We start from the raw sequence: 17,468 nt of genomic DNA, 5'->3' as shown, positions 1-17,468 counted from the left end.
ATCACACCCCCAGATCCCCCCACTCTGATCATACCCCCAGATCCCCCCACTCTGATCACACCCCCAGATCCCCCCACCCTGATCACACCCCCAGATCCCCCCACTCTGATCACACCCCCAGATCCCTCCACTCTGATCACACCCCCAGATCCCCCCACTCTGATCACACCCCCAGATCCCACAACTCTGATCACACCCCCAGATCCCTCCACTCTGATCACACCCCCAGATCCCCCCACTCTGATCACACCCCCAGATCCCCCCACTCTGATCACACCCCCAGATCCCCCCACTCTGATCATACCCCCAGATCCCCCCCACTCTGATCACACCCCCAGATCCCCCCACTCTGATCACACCCCCAGATCCCCCCACTCTGATCACACCCCCAGATCCCCCCACTCTGATCACACCCCCAGATCCCCCCACTCTGATCACACCCCCAGATCCCCCCACTCTGATCACACCCCCAGATCCCCCCCACTCTGATCATACCCCCAGATAATCTATGTGTTATTATATGGTACACAACTGGGCGCCTTTCTTTACTGACACAATACACGTAGATGTAGTAGGAGAATAGTAAGGGAACTCAGGGGAACTCTGCCGCCTGGCTTCCCTGTCCTGCAGCCACAAGACGGCGGACCTCAGCGGAAGCTAAGCAGAAAACGGCGTACAGTAACCATGGCAACGACGGGAATCCCACCCTTCTCTACCGGCAACCCCCTTCGTGATCTCCTATTGGCTGACCAGGCAGAGCTTAACCTTTGCCCTCTGACCTGATGATGCTCGCTGTTTCCTGCTCGCTGGCCTTGTTGCAGTCCAACGAGTGAATGCCAAAAGGAGAGCCAGAGGTAGAGGGTGGGATTGATTGACGTTCCAAGGAGGAGGCGGAGGAGGAGGAGGAGGGGGAGGGGGGAGGACTCTCGTCAGGCAGCGCAGGGCTCTCTCTCTTCTGTCACTATTCCCTGCCCGGTGCTATAGAAGAGCAATGAGGAGGAAATCTCGGATCTTATTGTGTTTCGCCTTCCTGTGGCTCCTGGGAATCGCCTATTACATGTATTCGGGGAGCTCTGTGAGCAGCAGAAAGGTAATGAGGGGGAATGGTGGGGTCCTGTACTGTGTGTAACCCTGTGTGTGCCGGAAAGGGGAGGGGGAAGGGAGGGGGGACACTTCCTACAGCCACGTCTGACGTGTGAGGATTGCACAATGGTCGTCCTGTCAGTGGCTGTCTACAATGGAGGAAGGCAGCAATGTCTAGTGTCTTGTCTGACCTTGGCCTACACTCCCTGTGAGGTGTACTTACCTGGCCCCGGACTCCCTGTGAGGTGTACTTACCTGGCCCCGGACTCCCTGTGAGGTGTACTTACCTGGCCCCGGACTCCCTGTGAGGTGTACTTACCTGGCCCCGGACTCCCTGTGAGGTGTACTTACCTGGCCCCGGACTCCCTGTGAGGTGTACTTACCTGGCCCCGGACACCCTGTGAGGTGTACTTACCTGGCCCCGGACACCCTGTGATGTGTAATTACTTGGCCCCCGGACTTCTTGTGAGGTGTAGGTACCTGGCCCCCGGACTCCCTGTGATGTGTAATTACTTGGCCCCCGGACTTCTTGTGAGGTGTAGGTACCTGACCCCCGGACTCCCTGTGAGGTGTAGGTACCTGGCCACGGCTCCCTGTGAGGTGTACTTACCTGGCCACGGCTCCCTGTGAGGTGTACTTAGCTGGCCCCGGACACCCTGTGAGGTGTACTTAGCTGGCCCCGGGCACCCTGTGAGGTGTACTTAGCTGGCCCCGGGCACCCTGTGAGGTGTACTTAGCTGGCCCCCGGACTCCCTGTGAGGTGTACTTAGCTGGCCCCGGACACCCTGTGAGGTGTACTTAGCTGGCCCCCGGACACCCTGTGAGGTGTACTTAGCTGGCCCCGGACTCCCTGTGAGGTGTACTTAGCTGGCCCCGGGCACCCTGTGAGGTGTACTTAGCTGGCCCCCGGACACCCTGTGAGGTGTACTTAGCTGGCCCCCGGACACCCTGTGAGGTGTACTTAGCTGGCCCCCGGACACCCTGTGAGGTGTACTTAGCTGGCCCCGGACTCCCTGTGAGGTGTACTTAGCTGGCCCCGGGCACCCTGTGAGGTGTACTTAGCTGGCCCCCGGACACCCTGTGAGGTGTACTTAGCTGGCCCCCGGACACCCTGTGAGGTGTACTTAGCTGGCCCCGGACACCCTGTGAGGTGTACTTAGCTGGCCCCCGGACACCCTGTGAGGTGTACTTAGCTGGCCCCGGACACCCTGTGAGGTGTACTTAGCTGGCCCCGGGCACCCTGTGAGGTGTACTTAGCTGGCCCCCGGACTCCCTGTGAGGTGTACTTAGCTGGCCCCGGACTCCCTGTGAGGTGTAGGTACCTGGCCCCCGGACTACCTGTGAGGTGTAGGTACCTGGCCCCCGGACTACCTGTAAGGTGTAGGTACCTGGCCCCTGGACTCCCTGTGAGGTGTAGGTACCTGGGCCCCGGACTCCCTGTGAGGTGTAGGTACCTGGGCCCCGGACTCCCTGTGAGGTGTAGGTACCTGGGCCCCGGACTCCCTGTGAGGTGTAGGTACCTGGGCCCCGGACTCCCTGTGAGGTGTAGGTACCTGGGCCCGGACTCCCTGCGAGGTGTAGGTACCTGGCCCCAGGACTCCCTGTGTGGGGAGCTCACCCTGGGGTCTGGGATTGATGTGTTCATGAATTGTTTCTTCGCTTTCAATATTTCCGGATTACATATATTGAAGTGTGAATCCTCTATAAGGAGACGGATTCTCTGATTTGTCATTGGAGTGTAAAGGCAAAACTTTTCCTATTTATTTTTTCATTTTATTTATTTATTTTATTTTTTAGTGCAGAGTTACAACAGTGCTCCCCGAATTGTCTCCCTTTACTTGCCTTTATCTGAAACTTTGGGGCCCTTTACCTCCCTTATACTAATGATAGGGCCCTATTTCTCTGACTGACGCCAGCGTCGGGGGGGGGGGGGGGGGCACAGTTCAGGGCACAATTCTTCCCGCTGATGCCAGAGACGTCCGCTGTTCCTTGGCTCCTTTCTGCAATTGTTGGTCTCTTGGCTGTCATTGGACCTTTTTTGGTTTCAATACCTTCCTGCAGTTTCTGACTGCATTCTTGTTGCTGGTCAGTGACTCAGAAAGGACTGATGTCAGGGGGTCAGTATAGCAGCCAGTCAACTAGTGTTCTTGTCGCTGACACCATCGACATCGGTATTGTTCTTGCCGCTGACGCCAATGACTGGGCACTGTTCTCGCCACTGACCAGTGTTAATTTTTGGAGTAAACTTCGATTTGGTTTTAGTCTTGGGACTAAAATGGCATTTTTAGTTTTGGTCCCATTTTAGTCTTCTGCAATAGTTTTAGTCGTGTTTACACACTACTGGTTTTCCCGCCAGAAAAACTGACATGAGAGCTTTTGGCTGGGAAAAACAGCCGTGTATCACAGTTTTCCCGATGTGAAAACAGCCGGGGGGGAAAAAAAATGCGGACTTTTTCCTGTCTGGAAACACGGTCGTGTGTATGCTTTTCCGAGGGAGGGGGGGGGAGAAACCCGCGCATAGTCAGAATCAAGTACGAGACGGGTAAAACTAGCGTTCGTAATGGAGATGGCACATTCGTCACGCTGCAAATTATTGCATAATTTAATGCAGCGCATGAAAAGCGCAAATTGTCTCTCACCAAACATTTACTAACACGAGGATCAGCAAAAGCAGCCCAAAGGGTGGCGCTGTTTGAATGGTGAAACTTCCCCTTTGTAGTCCTGTCGTACGTCACCACGCTTTGGACGGGCGCTATTTGGCCTGAACGTGTGTATGCAAGGCAGGCTTGAGAGGAATCCCGTCGGGAAAAACATGTTTTTTTTCGTGCTGCGAAAAACGGTCGTATGTACGAGGCATAAATCTCCAGGACATTTTAGTCGACTAAAATCATTTTAGCCATCTAAAATCTAATGGTTGTAGTTAAATTGTAATGCGGTATTTAAGCATTTTTCTACAATTTCCAAACTCATTATATATTACTGGAGTGAAAAATCAAATATGTAATCATTTATGTTATTGAGGTATGAACATGCACTACAGACCAGTATTCATTTTGACGTCAGATTTTAATTTAGTTTTAGTCTTGGTCTTTTGACTAAAATGCAGTTTTAGTTTGTTGTATTTTAGCCCTCACAATTCCTTGTTTTAGTCGTATTTTAGTCAACTGAAATAATTTCGTTGACTAAAACAATGCTGAAGCCATCGTCGGGGCTCTGTTGTTTGCGCTGACGCCAGGGTCGGGGGCTCTGTTGTTTGCGCTGACGCCAGGGTCGGGGGCTCTGTTGTTTGCGCTGACGCCAGGGTCGGGGGCTCTGTTGTTTGCGCTGACGCCAGGGTCGGGGGCTCTGTTGTTTGAGCTGACGCCAGGGTCGGGGGCTCTGTTCCTTGGCTCTTTTCTGCAATTGTTAGTCTCTTGGCTGTCATTTGACCCTTTTGGCTTTAAAACCTTCCTCCTGCAGTTTCTGACTGCATTCTTGTTGCTGGTCAGTGACTCAGAAAGGACTGATGTCAGGGGGTCAGTATAGCAGCCAGTCAACTAGTATTTTCAGAAGGCAGTCAGCAACAGCCTCCATGTTTATTTCTAGGAAGATTTACCTTCCAGCCAATGTAACATCTCTGCGTCGTAATAACACTTTGATGTGTTACTCAAACACATGTTAACATGCGATATGCAGTGGGATGCATTGTAATGTGAATCATTTTAGACTTGCCAAGAACAGATGTCCCCAGCACACCATGGATACTTTTTATTAGCAGAAACCGTGCCAGTGCAACTTTTCGAGGATGGGCAGGACCCCTTTGCTAGGCATGATGACAGGTTCCAGCGCAGCCTTGAAACGTTGCACTGACACTATTAGTGATGGGAACGCTCTAATAAATGCTTAAAAGATATGCAAAGGATCCATGGCCTGCTGGCGACCTCTGTTTTGTTTTTTTCTAATACCAGTAAACCTGCTGAATGTTGCTCCAGCACCCTTTACCCCAGGCTCTTCTCAGGAACGTGTCATGGGTTTATATTGAGTCATTCAGAATGGCATCCCAAAACACAAATATATTGGCCTGCAGCACACCATTGTCTACATTCCATGCTTTGTGGTGGTGTAGTAACACAAAAAAAAAATGCCGTAGGGGGGTTTGTTTTTCTGTTGCCTTGTGCTGGCAGCCAAATCTAAACATGTGGATGCCTAATGAAATGCATGTTAGTGCACTTGCGCTAATACACTGCGATGGGATGTAGTGTTGTGAAGGGGTGGGGAATCAAACCTGTGGCAAACTCTCATCTTCTTCATAAGTTGTTAGCTTGTTTCTTTCCCACTCTATTGTTCCCACCTTCTAGTGCCACCCAGAGCACCTCCTCTAGGAAGAGAATATGATAACCCTCTAATTTAATATCATAATGCAGTGATCCAAGACTGAATGATCTCTCGCTGCCATTTATCTTCTTGTGGATATGTACAGCCATGGCCAAAAGTTTTGAGAATGACACAAATATTAATTTTCACAAAATCTTCTGCCTCAGTTTTTACGATGGCAATTTGTATTTACTCCAGAATGTTATGAAGAGTGATGAGATTAATTGCAAAGTTTCTCTTTGTCATGAAAATTAACTTAATCCCATAAAATCATTTCCACTGCATTTATGAAGAAGACTTCAGAGCGCACAAGAAAGTCCAACAAGCGCCAGGACCGTCTCCTACAGTTGATTCAGCTGTGAGATCGGGGCACCAGTAGTAAAGAGCTTGCTCAGGAATGGCAGCAGGCAGGTGTGAGTGCATCTACACTCAGTGAGGAGAAGACTTTTGGAGGATGGCCTGGTGTCAAGAAGGGCAGCGAAGGAGCCACTTCTCTCCAGGAAAAACATCCGGGACAGACTGATATTCTGCAAAAGGTACAGGGATTGGGCTGCTGAGGACTGGAGTAAAGTATGTCCTCTGATGGATCCCCTTTCCAACTATTTGGGGCATTCGGAAAAAACCTTGTCCGGAGAAGAAAAGGTGAGTGATACCAACAGTCCTGTGTCATGCCAACAGTAAAACGTCCTGAGATCATTTATGTGTGGGGTTGCTTCTCAGCCAAGGGAGTGGGCTCACGCACAAATTTGCCCAAGAACACCATGAATATAGAACGGTACAAAAACATCCTCTGAGAGCAACTTCTCCCAACCATCCAAGAACAGTTTGGTGATGAACAATGCCTTTTCCAGCAGGATGGAGCACCGTGCCATAAGGCAAAATTAATAACTAAGTGGCTTGGAGAACAAAACATCAAAAATTTGGGTCTGTGGCCAGGAAACTCTGCAGAACTTAATCCCATTGAGAATTGTGGTCCGTCCTCAAGAGGTGGATGAACAACCACCCCCCCCCCCCCCCAACCTACCAATTCTTTAAAACTCCAGGAATTGATTGTGCAAGAACGGGCTGCCATCAATCAGGATGTGGCCCAGAAGTTGATTGGCAGCATGCCAGGGCATCTGACAAAAAGATCTAAAACCACAGAAGCAGCAGACTTTGTGAACATTAATATTTGTGTCATTCTCAAAACTTTTGACCACGGCTGTACAAAGTGAATTTAGGAAAGTTGCTATTTGCATAGGCACTTGAGGAGGCTGACGGACTGGGCTGTAGAGGGCAAAGCTGCCAGTAAGATACTAACTGGCATCTGCTGCTGTCCTCTTTCAGATGTAAGTTTAGACTGACACAGGCTAATATTGTAGATAATATTGGATGACCAGCTTAGATAATAATGCTCAGCGGAGTGTAGCAGATGCTATGACTAAGGATGTGTCAGACATACCTGATGCCATTTATGAAGTAATAATATGAATGCCTATAAAGATGTGTAGCGCTACCCTTGTAGCATCATCATCAACAAATTCAATATTCAAAAGGAACTTAAATAATACAAACCGATAAAGTGAATAAAACTGCTTAACTCAAAATTACAACTTTTATATAAAAGGTGAGTCTACAATCTCAGTGCTAACAAAATGAACCTTCTTGAGATATGTAAATTAATTCACAATCCCAGTGCAATCAGTTGATAATACCACAAACCTAAAAGCTGTGGGGGAGATTCAGATAGAGATACGCCGTCGTATCTCCCGATACGCCGTCGTATCTCCCGATACGCCGTCGTATCTCCCGATACGCCGTCGTATCTCTGAGATCCGACGGTCGGATCTATGCGACTGATTCATAAGAATGTAAGTGTAAGTGACTTACACCGTCGGATCTTGGGCTGCAATTCCCCGCCGACCGCGCTTCGGTTTTTTAACCGACGAATATGCAAATGCCGATTTCCGCCGGTTCAGAAACGAACGCCCGCCCGTCGCTTTTTTTTTACGTTGCTTGCGTTCGGCTTTTTCCGGCGTATAGTTACCCCTGCTATGTGAGGCGTATCCTATGTTAAGTATGGCCGTCGTTCCTGCGCCGAGTTTTGAATTTTTACGTCGTTTGCGTAAGTCGATTCAAAAAAGCGCTGGATGCAAGTTACGCTCACGCTCACGCCGAAACCAATGACGTCCTAGCGACGTCATTGGGAGCAATGCACGCCGGGAAAATTTGCGGACGGCGCATGCGCAGTTAAATCGGCGCGGGGACGCGCCTGCTTTAAATACTACACTTCCCCTAGCCGCGGTATTTGAATTCCGCCGGGGGATTTATGATACGCCGCCGCAAGTTTCGGGGTAAGTGCTTTCTGAATACTGCACTAGCCTCTCAAACTTGCGCCGGCGGATCGTAAATCATTATGTAACGCTGATGTAGTTGCTCCAAAATCCGAATGGTCCGAATGCGATTTCAATTCAGCCATACTATCTGTATGATTGCATTGGCATTGCACGGACTTCGCTGTCAAATGTGATTTGTAGTGGGGTGCAAATCACATGCGATCTCGCACCACACAGCAGTGTTAACTGGCCCTTAAAGTGGACCTTCCTCATTTTTTTTTTTTCCATCTATTTAAATCTTTGCCCTTGTTGGGGTTTTTTTTTTTTTTTTTTTATTACTTTTGAATAGTAAAACATTTTTTTTCTTCTGCCAGTAAATACCTTTATACAGCCCACTTCCTGTTTCTTGTCTGATCATTAGCCTAGGCTTATGACATCATGCCTCTCCCTCCCCCACAGTTAAAATGGTTGCAGCCAGACTTAGCGGAGGGAGATTTTCTACAGCATATTTGGCAAGTGCAGTATATATAGAAGATTCAGAATGGTAAAGATTTATTTTAATTACAAATTATGTGAGCAGACTGCAGTTCCTCTGTCAATCTTTTATTACCAAAATGACACTTGCGTAAATAATAATTGTTCCAATGCAAATCAGAGGTTAAAAACGGACCTCCTCACCACCTACTTCCGTTTTCCATTGAAACCAGAAGTGATGTCACATGATCTTGTGAGGCAAAGCGACTATAATGTAATAATACTTTTAGTATGGTAGTGTACGTGTGTGTGTGTGTGTGTGCACATTCTTTAACCACTTCCTAACTGGGCACTAAAACCCCCTTCCTGCCCAGTCCAATTTTCAGCTTTCAGCGCTGACGCATTTTGAATGACAATTGCGCGGCCATACAACACTGTACCCAAATTATATTTTTTATAATTTTTTTCCCCACAAATTGAGCTTTCTTTTGGTGGTATTTGATGAACTCTGCGGCTTTTATTTTTTGCGCTATAAACAAAAAAAACACAATATTTTTTTACTTTTGTTATAATAATATCCCAATTTAAAAAATAAATACATTTTTTATTTTTTTCTCAGTTTAGGCCGATTACGTATTCTTCGACATATTTGTTGGTAAAAAAAAATTGATTGGTTGGTTTGCGCAAAAGTTATAGCACCTACAAAATAGGGGATAGATTTATAATTTTTTTTTTTTTTTACTAGTAATGGCGGCGATCTGCGATTTTTGTCAGGCCTGCGATATTGCGGCAGACATATCGGACACTTTTGACACTATTATGGGACCATTCACATTTATACAGCGAACAGTGCTATAAATATGCACTGTTACTGTATAAATGTGACTGGCAGGGAAGGGGTTAACACTAGGGGCGAGGAAGGGGTTAAATGTGTTTTCTGGGAGTGATTCTTACTGTGGGGGGAGGGGACTGACTGGGGGAGGTGACCGATCTGTGTCCCTATGTACAAGGAACACAGCGTCGGTCTCCTCTCTCCCTGACAGGATGTGAAGTTCTGTGTTTACACACAGAGATCCACGTCCCTGCTCTGTCACTGCCGATCGCGGGTACCCTGTGGACCTCGCGGCCGCCAGGCACGCGCATCGGCAGCACGTGACACGCCGGGCACAGTTTTTCCCCGCTGCGCGCCCGGGGAATGAAAATAGCAAGACGTCCACCCGGCACTTGAGACCCACGCTGTGGACGTCTTTTGTCTACAGCGTGGGTCTCAAGTGGTTAAAGGAGAAGGGTGAGATTTAAAAAAACAAACGTGTTCCTCTCCATGCTGCAGCATCAGTGCGATGCTGCAACTGTCCATTGCTAGCTCTAAGCCTGAGAAGCGAGTGATCAAATTGCTGATCACTCAGTTCTTGGTCAGCTGTGAGCAGAGAGCGGTGTCTGTCAGTCACCGGCTCTCTGCTCTGCCCTTCCAGTGCTCACTAGAGCGCTAGACTGTGGAAGGTTGGGAAAAGCTTTTGTTATACAGAACTAAAGTAAGAAAAGGAGAAAAGAAGCAAAGTTGTTTCCCATAATGGCCAATCGGATATAATCTTTAGCCCAGATTCACACTGCACATTTCCAGAAGAAATGTTCAAACCAGATATCGATATTATTCTATTGTGCTCATTCCCTTCTAGGCAATGGGCCATCACTCAGTGTTTAGAAAAAGTACAAGCTTGTTTTGGGACATATTTGTAAGCTCTTGGTCCCAATAGACTTCAAAGCACCTAAAAAAGTGTGTGTGTATGTATACATGTGTGTGTGTGTGTGTGTGTGTGTGTGTGTATATATATATATATATATATATATATATATATATATATATATATATATATATATATATATATATATATATATATATATATATATATATACAGTGAGGAAAATAAGTATTTGAACACCCTGCTATTTTGCAAGTTCTCCCACTTGGAAATCATGGAGGGGTCTGAAATTGTCATCGTAGGTGCATGTCCACTGTGAGAGACATAATCAAAAAAAAAAAAATCCAGAAATCACAATTTATGATTTTTTAACTATTTATTTGTATGATACAGCTGCAAATAAGTATTTGAACACCTGTCTATCAGCTAGAATTCTGACCCTCAAAGACCTGTTAGTCTGCCTTTAAAATGTCCACCTCCACTCCATTTATTATCCTAAATTAGATGCACCTGTTTGAGGTCATTAGCTGCATAAAGACACCTGTCCACCCCATACAATCAGTAAGAATCCAACTACTAACATGGCCAAGACCAAAGAGCTGTCCAAAGACACTAGAGACAAAATGGTACACCTCCACAAGGCTGGAAAGGGCTACGGGGAAATTGCCAAGCAGCTTGGTGAAAAAAGGTCCACTGTTGGAGCAATCATTAGAAAATGGAAGAAGCTAAACATGACTGTCAATCTCCCTCGGACTGGGGCTCCATGCAAAATCTCACCTCGTGGGGTCTCAATGATCCTAAGAAAGGTGAGAAATCAGCCCAGGACTACACGGGAGGAGCTGGTCAATGACCTGAAAAGAGCTGGGACCACCGTTTCCAAGGTTACTGTTGGTAATACACTAAGACGTCATGGTTTGAAATCATGCATGGCACGGAAGGTTCCCCTGCTTAAACCAGCACATGTCAAGGCCCGTCTTAAGTTTGCCAATGACCATTTGGATGATCCAGAGGAGTCATGGGAGAAAGTCATGTGGTCAGATGAGACCAAAATAGAACTTTTTGGTCATAATTCCACTAACCGTGTTTGGAGGAAGAAGAATGATGAGTACCATCCCAAGAACACCATCCCTACTGTGAAGCATGGGGGTGGTAGCATCATGCTTTGGGGGTGTTTTTCTGCACATGGGACAGGGCGACTGCACTGTATTAAGGAGAGGATGACCGGGGCCATGTATTGCGAGATTTTGGGCAACAACCTCCTTCCCTCAGTTAGAGCTTTAAAGATGGGTCGAGGCTGGGTCTTCCAACATGACAATGACCCGAAGCACACAGCCAGGATAACCAAGGAGTGGCTCTGTAAGAAGCATATCAAGGTTCTGGCGTGGCCTAGCCAGTCTCCAGACCTAAACCCAATAGAGAATCTTTGGAGGGAGCTCAAACTCCGTGTTTCTCAGCGACAGCCCAGAAACCTGACTGATGTAGAGAAGATCTGTGTGGAGAAGTGGGCCAAAATCCCTCCTCCAGTGTGTGCAAACCTGGTGAAAAACTACAAGAAACGTTTGACCTCTGTAATTGCAAACAAAGGCTACTGTACCAAATATTAACATTGATTTTCTCAGGTGTTCAAATACTTATTTGCAGCTGTATCATACAAATAAATAGTTTAAAAAAATCATACATTGTGATTTCTGGATTTTTTTATTTGATTATGTCTCTCACAGTGGACATGCACCTACGATAACAATTTCAGACCCCTCCATGATTTCCAAGTGGGAGAACTTGCAAAATAGCAGGGTGTTTAAATACTTATTTTCATCACTGTGTATATATATATATATATATATATATATATATATATATATATATATATATATATATATATATATATATATATATATATATATATATATATATATATATATATATATATATATATATATATTCAAATGAACCAGGTAGGGGGCGTGGATCATTTAAATTAGGCGCGTTCCCGCGCTGATCGTACTGCGCATGCGCCGTCCCTAAAATTTTCCGACGTGCATAGCGCTAAATGACGTCGCAAGGACGTCATTGGTTTCGACGTTAACGTAAATGGCGTCCAGCGCCATTCACGGACGACTTACGCAAACGACGTACATTTTTAAATTTCAAAGCGGGAACGACGGCCATACTTAACATTGGTTGCCCCTCATATAGCAGGGGCAACTTTACGCGTCGCGAATGCTACGGAAACGTCATAAATTCACTGCGTTCGGGAATCTCGCGTAAATAGCTAATTTGCATAGACGGCGGGAAAAAAGATTGCATTTAAGATCTGACAGCGTAAGAGCCTTACGCCTGTCAGATCTAATGGATATCTATGCGTAACTGATTCTAAGAATCAGTCGCATAGATACGCCGGGCCAGATTAGGACTTACGATGGCGTTGCGCCGTCTTAAGCCTTTTGAGAATCTGGCCCCTAGTAACTATCTTTTCATTGGCTAATTCAAAAATGTTCAAGCCTGAAAAACATGTAAAAATTTTCCCAAACCACATAAATCCGCTAAAGTGTGAATCCAGGCTTATTCTCTTGGAAAATCAAAGAATCGCATTAGACATTGTGGGCACCAGTTCTGTTTTTATTCTCATTTTCTTTTCTCTGTTCTTGTATAAAGAGCTTCTTGATATTGGAAGTACAATAAGTGCTAATGGAAAGAGTCAATAGAACCAAACAAAGGAGGTTTTCTGTTGGTTGGTGACAAAGATATTCACACAAACATATTTGCAACTTTCATAACACGTAGTGAAACACTTCAATTGTAGTAGGTTTAAAGATCAAGGGGAATTCTGTTTTGTGCTTTGTTATTGGCATTCACATGTTATTGGCGTTTGGATGGCATTACAAAGACTGCAAACTAGGGCTGCAACTAACGATTATTTTCATAATCGATTAGTTGGCCGATTATTGTTTCGATTAATCGGATAATAGCCTTAAAAAAAAAAAAAAATTGCATTTTCTAAAAAAAATTGGGGCCAATTTGTTGTTGGGCAGATTACAAAACACGAATTGCCGCAAAAACACATTACATGCTTTTCTGCAGCTTTGTAGTATATTGAACCAAAAAAAAAAAAAAATAGCACCGTTTTGCGTTAAAAAGTCCTTGCCCTTTGCAAATACACAGCAGCTGAAAAAAAATCATGGATGTGAACGTGTCCCATAGGAAAATGCACCAAAAAACAGAGGTGTGACCCCAGGCCTGAGATGTTTAGTAACATAATGGGGTTAAAAAAACAAACCTAAGTACAAAAAGAGCAAATAATTCATTTTTTTTACTGTGGGACAGTGAAAGTAATATTTACAGTAGCGATTTGCTTGTTTGTACTATAAAGGGCTAATTTTAGTTTTATTTTATTTTAACTCTATTATGTTACTGGCCGATTAATCGATTATGAAAATTGTAATCGATTAATTTCATAATCGATTAGTTGTCGATTAATCGATTAGTTGTTTCGGCCCTACTGCAAACCCTTTTTTTTAACCACTTAATTAATAATCAAGTTTTCTTCCTAGGTCAAATTTTAACTTTTGGGGAAATTATAAGTTTGATGGAGCACTGCATATTTGAGATTTAGATTATTTGTTTATAGGAGGCCACACAATAGGCTTTTTCTTACTACAGTACAACATTAGGGGTACAGTGCTGACCAACACTACAGAGGAAAAATATTTTGGGTACTGTGTGGCCAGGGAGTGGGAAAAGTGAATAGTAGGAGGGAGGCCCTGATAAAAAAAATTGCTCACACATGATTGGCTGGTTAAGTTCACCATTAGAAACATTTTACACCCATATTAAGGATGTAATGTGTTACTAATTGAGCAGCCCTCCGTGTCCCTATTGTGACAGCAGGTCGAGGATCTTCTCCCAGCATTGTCTGTCGCAATAAAAAAAAAAAAAAAAAAGTAAATAAATGTGTCCGTCCAGGGCTCCGACCACCTCATTCATTCACAAAGGTCTGTAAATGGAATTAATACAACTACCGTCAATCATTGCAGATGATGGCTTGTAACGCTCCATGGTGAGCACTTTAGGTAGTTCATTGATGCCTTGTGTCATTAAGTACCTGCCTGCCCATATGATTGTACACTTATTTTTTTTACCTGCAAAAATGTGATTTTTTTTTTTTTCTTTATAAAAAAAAAAAAATGAACTTCTTACTTTTTTTTTATATTTTTTTTAAAGGTGAACTTATTCTTTAACTACTTACCGACCAGCTGCCGCAGTTCTACGGCGGTAGGTCGGCTCCACTGCGCGAGAGCCCGTAGCTCTACGTCGCCTTGCGAAGGGGCCACTAGGGGCGCGCCCCCCCGCTCTTCCCTGATCCCGACGCGCGTGCTATCACCCGCGATCGCTCGTTGCAGAGCGAGAACCAGGGAGCTGTGTGTGTAAACGCACAGCTCCCGGTCCTGTCAGGGGAGAAATGCCTGACTGTCTGTTCATACAATGTATGAACAGCGATCAGTCATTTCCCCTAGTGAGTCCACCCCCCCTACAGTTAGAACACACCCAGGTAACATACTTAACCCCTTCCCCGCCCCCTACTGTTAACCCCTTCCCTGCCAGTGGCATTTTTATAGTAATCAATGCATTTTTATAGTACTGATCGCTATAAAAATGCCAATGGTCCCAAAAATGTGTCAAGTGTCCGCTATAATGTTGCAGTACCGGAAAAAAATGCCATAAAACTACCCCCTATTTTGTAGAAGCTATAACTTTTGCGCAAACCAATCAATAAACGCTTATTGCGATATTTTTCGTAAAAAAATGTAGAAGAATACGTATCGACCTAAACTGAGGAAAATTTTTTTTTGGATATTTTTTATGGTAAAAAGTTAAAAATATTCATTTTTTTTTCAAAATTGTCGCTCTATTTTTGTTTATAGCGCAAAAACTAAAAACCGCAGAGGTGATCAAATACCACCAAAAGAAAGCTCCATTTGTGGGAAAAAAAGGACGCCAATTTTGTTTTGGAGCCTCGTCACACGACCGCGCAATTGTCACTTAAAGCGGCGCAGTGCCGAATCGCAAAAAGTGCTCTGGTCTTCGACCAGCAATATGGTCCGTGGCTTAAGTGCTTAACTTCAGCACAGCTTTAACTCATTCACTGAGCTACATTGCCTTGAAAAAGTGTTCATACCCCGTGTCATGTTGCAACCAAAAAACTTAAATATTTTTTTATGTGCTAGCTAGACCAACACAAAGTGGCACATAATTGTGAAGTGGAAGGAAAATGATGAATGTTTTTTTTTTTTACATTTTTTGCAAATAAATATGTGAAAAGTGTGGCCTTTGTATTCGGCCCCCTTTACTCTGATACCACAAACTAAAATCTGGTGGAACCAATTGCCTTCATAAGTCACCTAATTAGTAAATAAAGTCCACTTGTGTGTAATTTAACAGATTGGAGAATCTGACAATTATTAGTTGTGCACGCCACAAATCTGGCCTTTATGTAAGAGTGGCAAGAAGAAAGTCATTGAAAGAAAATCATAAGAAGTCTTGTTTGCAGATTGTGAGAAGCCATGTGGGGGACACGGCAAATGTTGGATAAGGTTCTCTGATCAGATGAGACCAAAGTTGAAAGTGATTGTTAAGTCTCTTGTTTGTTATTTTTAGAGAGGAAAAAAAAACATATTATACTTATCTGCTCTTTGCAGTGGTTTTGCACAGGGCAGCCCAGATTCTCCTCTTCTCTCGGGTCCCTTTTCGGCTCTCCTGGCCTCTCCCTCCTGTTGAGTGCCCCCACAGCAGGCAGCTTGCTATGGGGGCACCCAAGCTGAGTCACAGCTCCCTGTGTCTATTCAGACATGGACCCCCCCCCCCCCGGTTCGGCCTGCTCTCTCTCTCTCTCTCCCTCTCTTTCTCTCTCTCTCTCACCCCCCTCTCTCTCTCTCTCCCGCTCTCTCTCCCTCCCTCCCTCTCTCTCTCCCTCTCTCCCTCTCTCCCTCTCTCCCTCTCTCCCTCTCTCCCTCTCTCCCTCTCTCCCTCTCTCCCTCTCTCCCTCTCTCCCTCTCTCCCTCTCTCCCTCTCTCCCTCTCTCCCTCTCTCCCTCTCTCCCTCTCTCCCTCTCTCCCTCTCTCCCTCTCTCCCTCTCTCCCTCTCTCCCTCTCTCCCTCTCTCCCTCTCTCCCTCTCTCTCTCTCTCTCTCTCTCTCTCTCTCTCTCTCTCTCTCTCTCTCTCTCTCTCTCTCTCTCTCTCTCCTAATTGGCTCCCGCTGCTGTCAAAATCAGTTAGCCAATGGCGCTGCTGCTCTCAACGAATCAGGAGGAGTGTCCCGGACAGCCAAGGAACTTGTGGACATCGCTGGAGAGAGATGGGGCTCAGGTATATATTAGGGGATGCTGGGGTGGCTGCTGCAGCACACAGTTTTTTTATCTTGATGCATAATGCATTAAGATAAACCTTCTGACTTTACAATCACTTGAACTTTTTGGCATAAAAGCAAAACGCTGTGTGTGGCGGAAAACTAACACTACACTGAACACACCATCCCCACCTTGAAACATGGTGGTGGCAGCATCATGTTGTGGGGATCCTTATCTTAAGCAGAGACAGGGAAGCTGTTCAGAGTTGATGGGAAGATGGATGGAGCCAAATACAGGACAATCTTAGAAGAAAACCTGTTACAGTCTGCAAAAGACTCGAGACTGGGACAGAGGTTTACAATCCAGCCGGACAACGACCCTAAACATACAGCGAGAGCTACAATGGAATGGTTTATCAAAGTATATTCATGTTTTAGAATGGCCCAGTCAAAGTCAAGACCTAAATTCAATTGAGAATCTGTGGCAAGACTTGATATTGCTGTTCATAGACACTCTCCATCCAATCTGACAGAACTTGAGCTATTTTGCAAAGAAGAATGGGCAAAAATGTCACTCTATAGATGTGCAAAGCTGGTAGAGACATCCCCAAAACAACTTGCAGTTGTAATTGCAGTGAAAGGTGGTTCTACAAACTGACTCAGGGGGGTGACTACAAATGCACACCACACTTTTCACATAAAGTGTTGAAAACCATTTATCATTTTCCTTCCACTAATTTCAAGGGGTACGAATACTTATTTTCAAGGCACTGTAAGGCCTTGTACAGACGAGCAGACATGTCCGATGAAAACGGTCCGCGGACCGTTTTCATCGGACATGTCTGCTGGGAGGTTTTGGTCTGATGTGTGTACACACCATCAGACCAAATTCCCCGCGGGCAGAAAACGCGGTGACATGGCGACGATGACGCGGCGACGTGTGCGAACCAGGAAGTTCAATGCTTCTACGCATGCGTCGAATCACTTTGACGCATGCGCGGGATTTCGGGCCAGCGGACATGTCCGATGAGTTGTACTAACCATTGAACATGTCCGACGGACAGGTTTCCACCGGACAAGTTTCTTGGCATGCTAAGAAACTTTTGTCCCCTGGAGACCTGTCCACTAGGCCAGGAATCCGGTCCACTAGGCCGTACACACGGTCGGACATGTCCGCGGAAACTGGTCCGCGGACCAGTT

At 45.6% G+C, this 17,468-nt stretch overlaps 1 protein-coding gene across 1 annotated transcript in view; it reads left to right on the top strand.

Moving 5' to 3' along the window:
* The first annotated feature begins 782 nt into the window (after positions 1-782).
* The window catches only part of GALNT2 (polypeptide N-acetylgalactosaminyltransferase 2), a 183,146-nt gene continuing 166,460 nt past the window's right edge, over positions 783-17,468 (top strand). The window contains exon 1 of the mRNA XM_040351011.1: positions 783-1,090. Coding sequence (XP_040206945.1) covers positions 992-1,090 — 99 coding nt within the window. The 5' untranslated portion in view covers positions 783-991. The remainder of the gene's footprint in view (positions 1,091-17,468) is intronic.

Source organism: Rana temporaria, chromosome 4, assembly GCF_905171775.1.
Source record: "Rana temporaria chromosome 4, aRanTem1.1, whole genome shotgun sequence".
NCBI lineage: Eukaryota > Metazoa > Chordata > Amphibia > Anura > Ranidae > Rana > Rana temporaria.
This window is presented reverse-complemented; position numbering and strand designations above follow the sequence as displayed.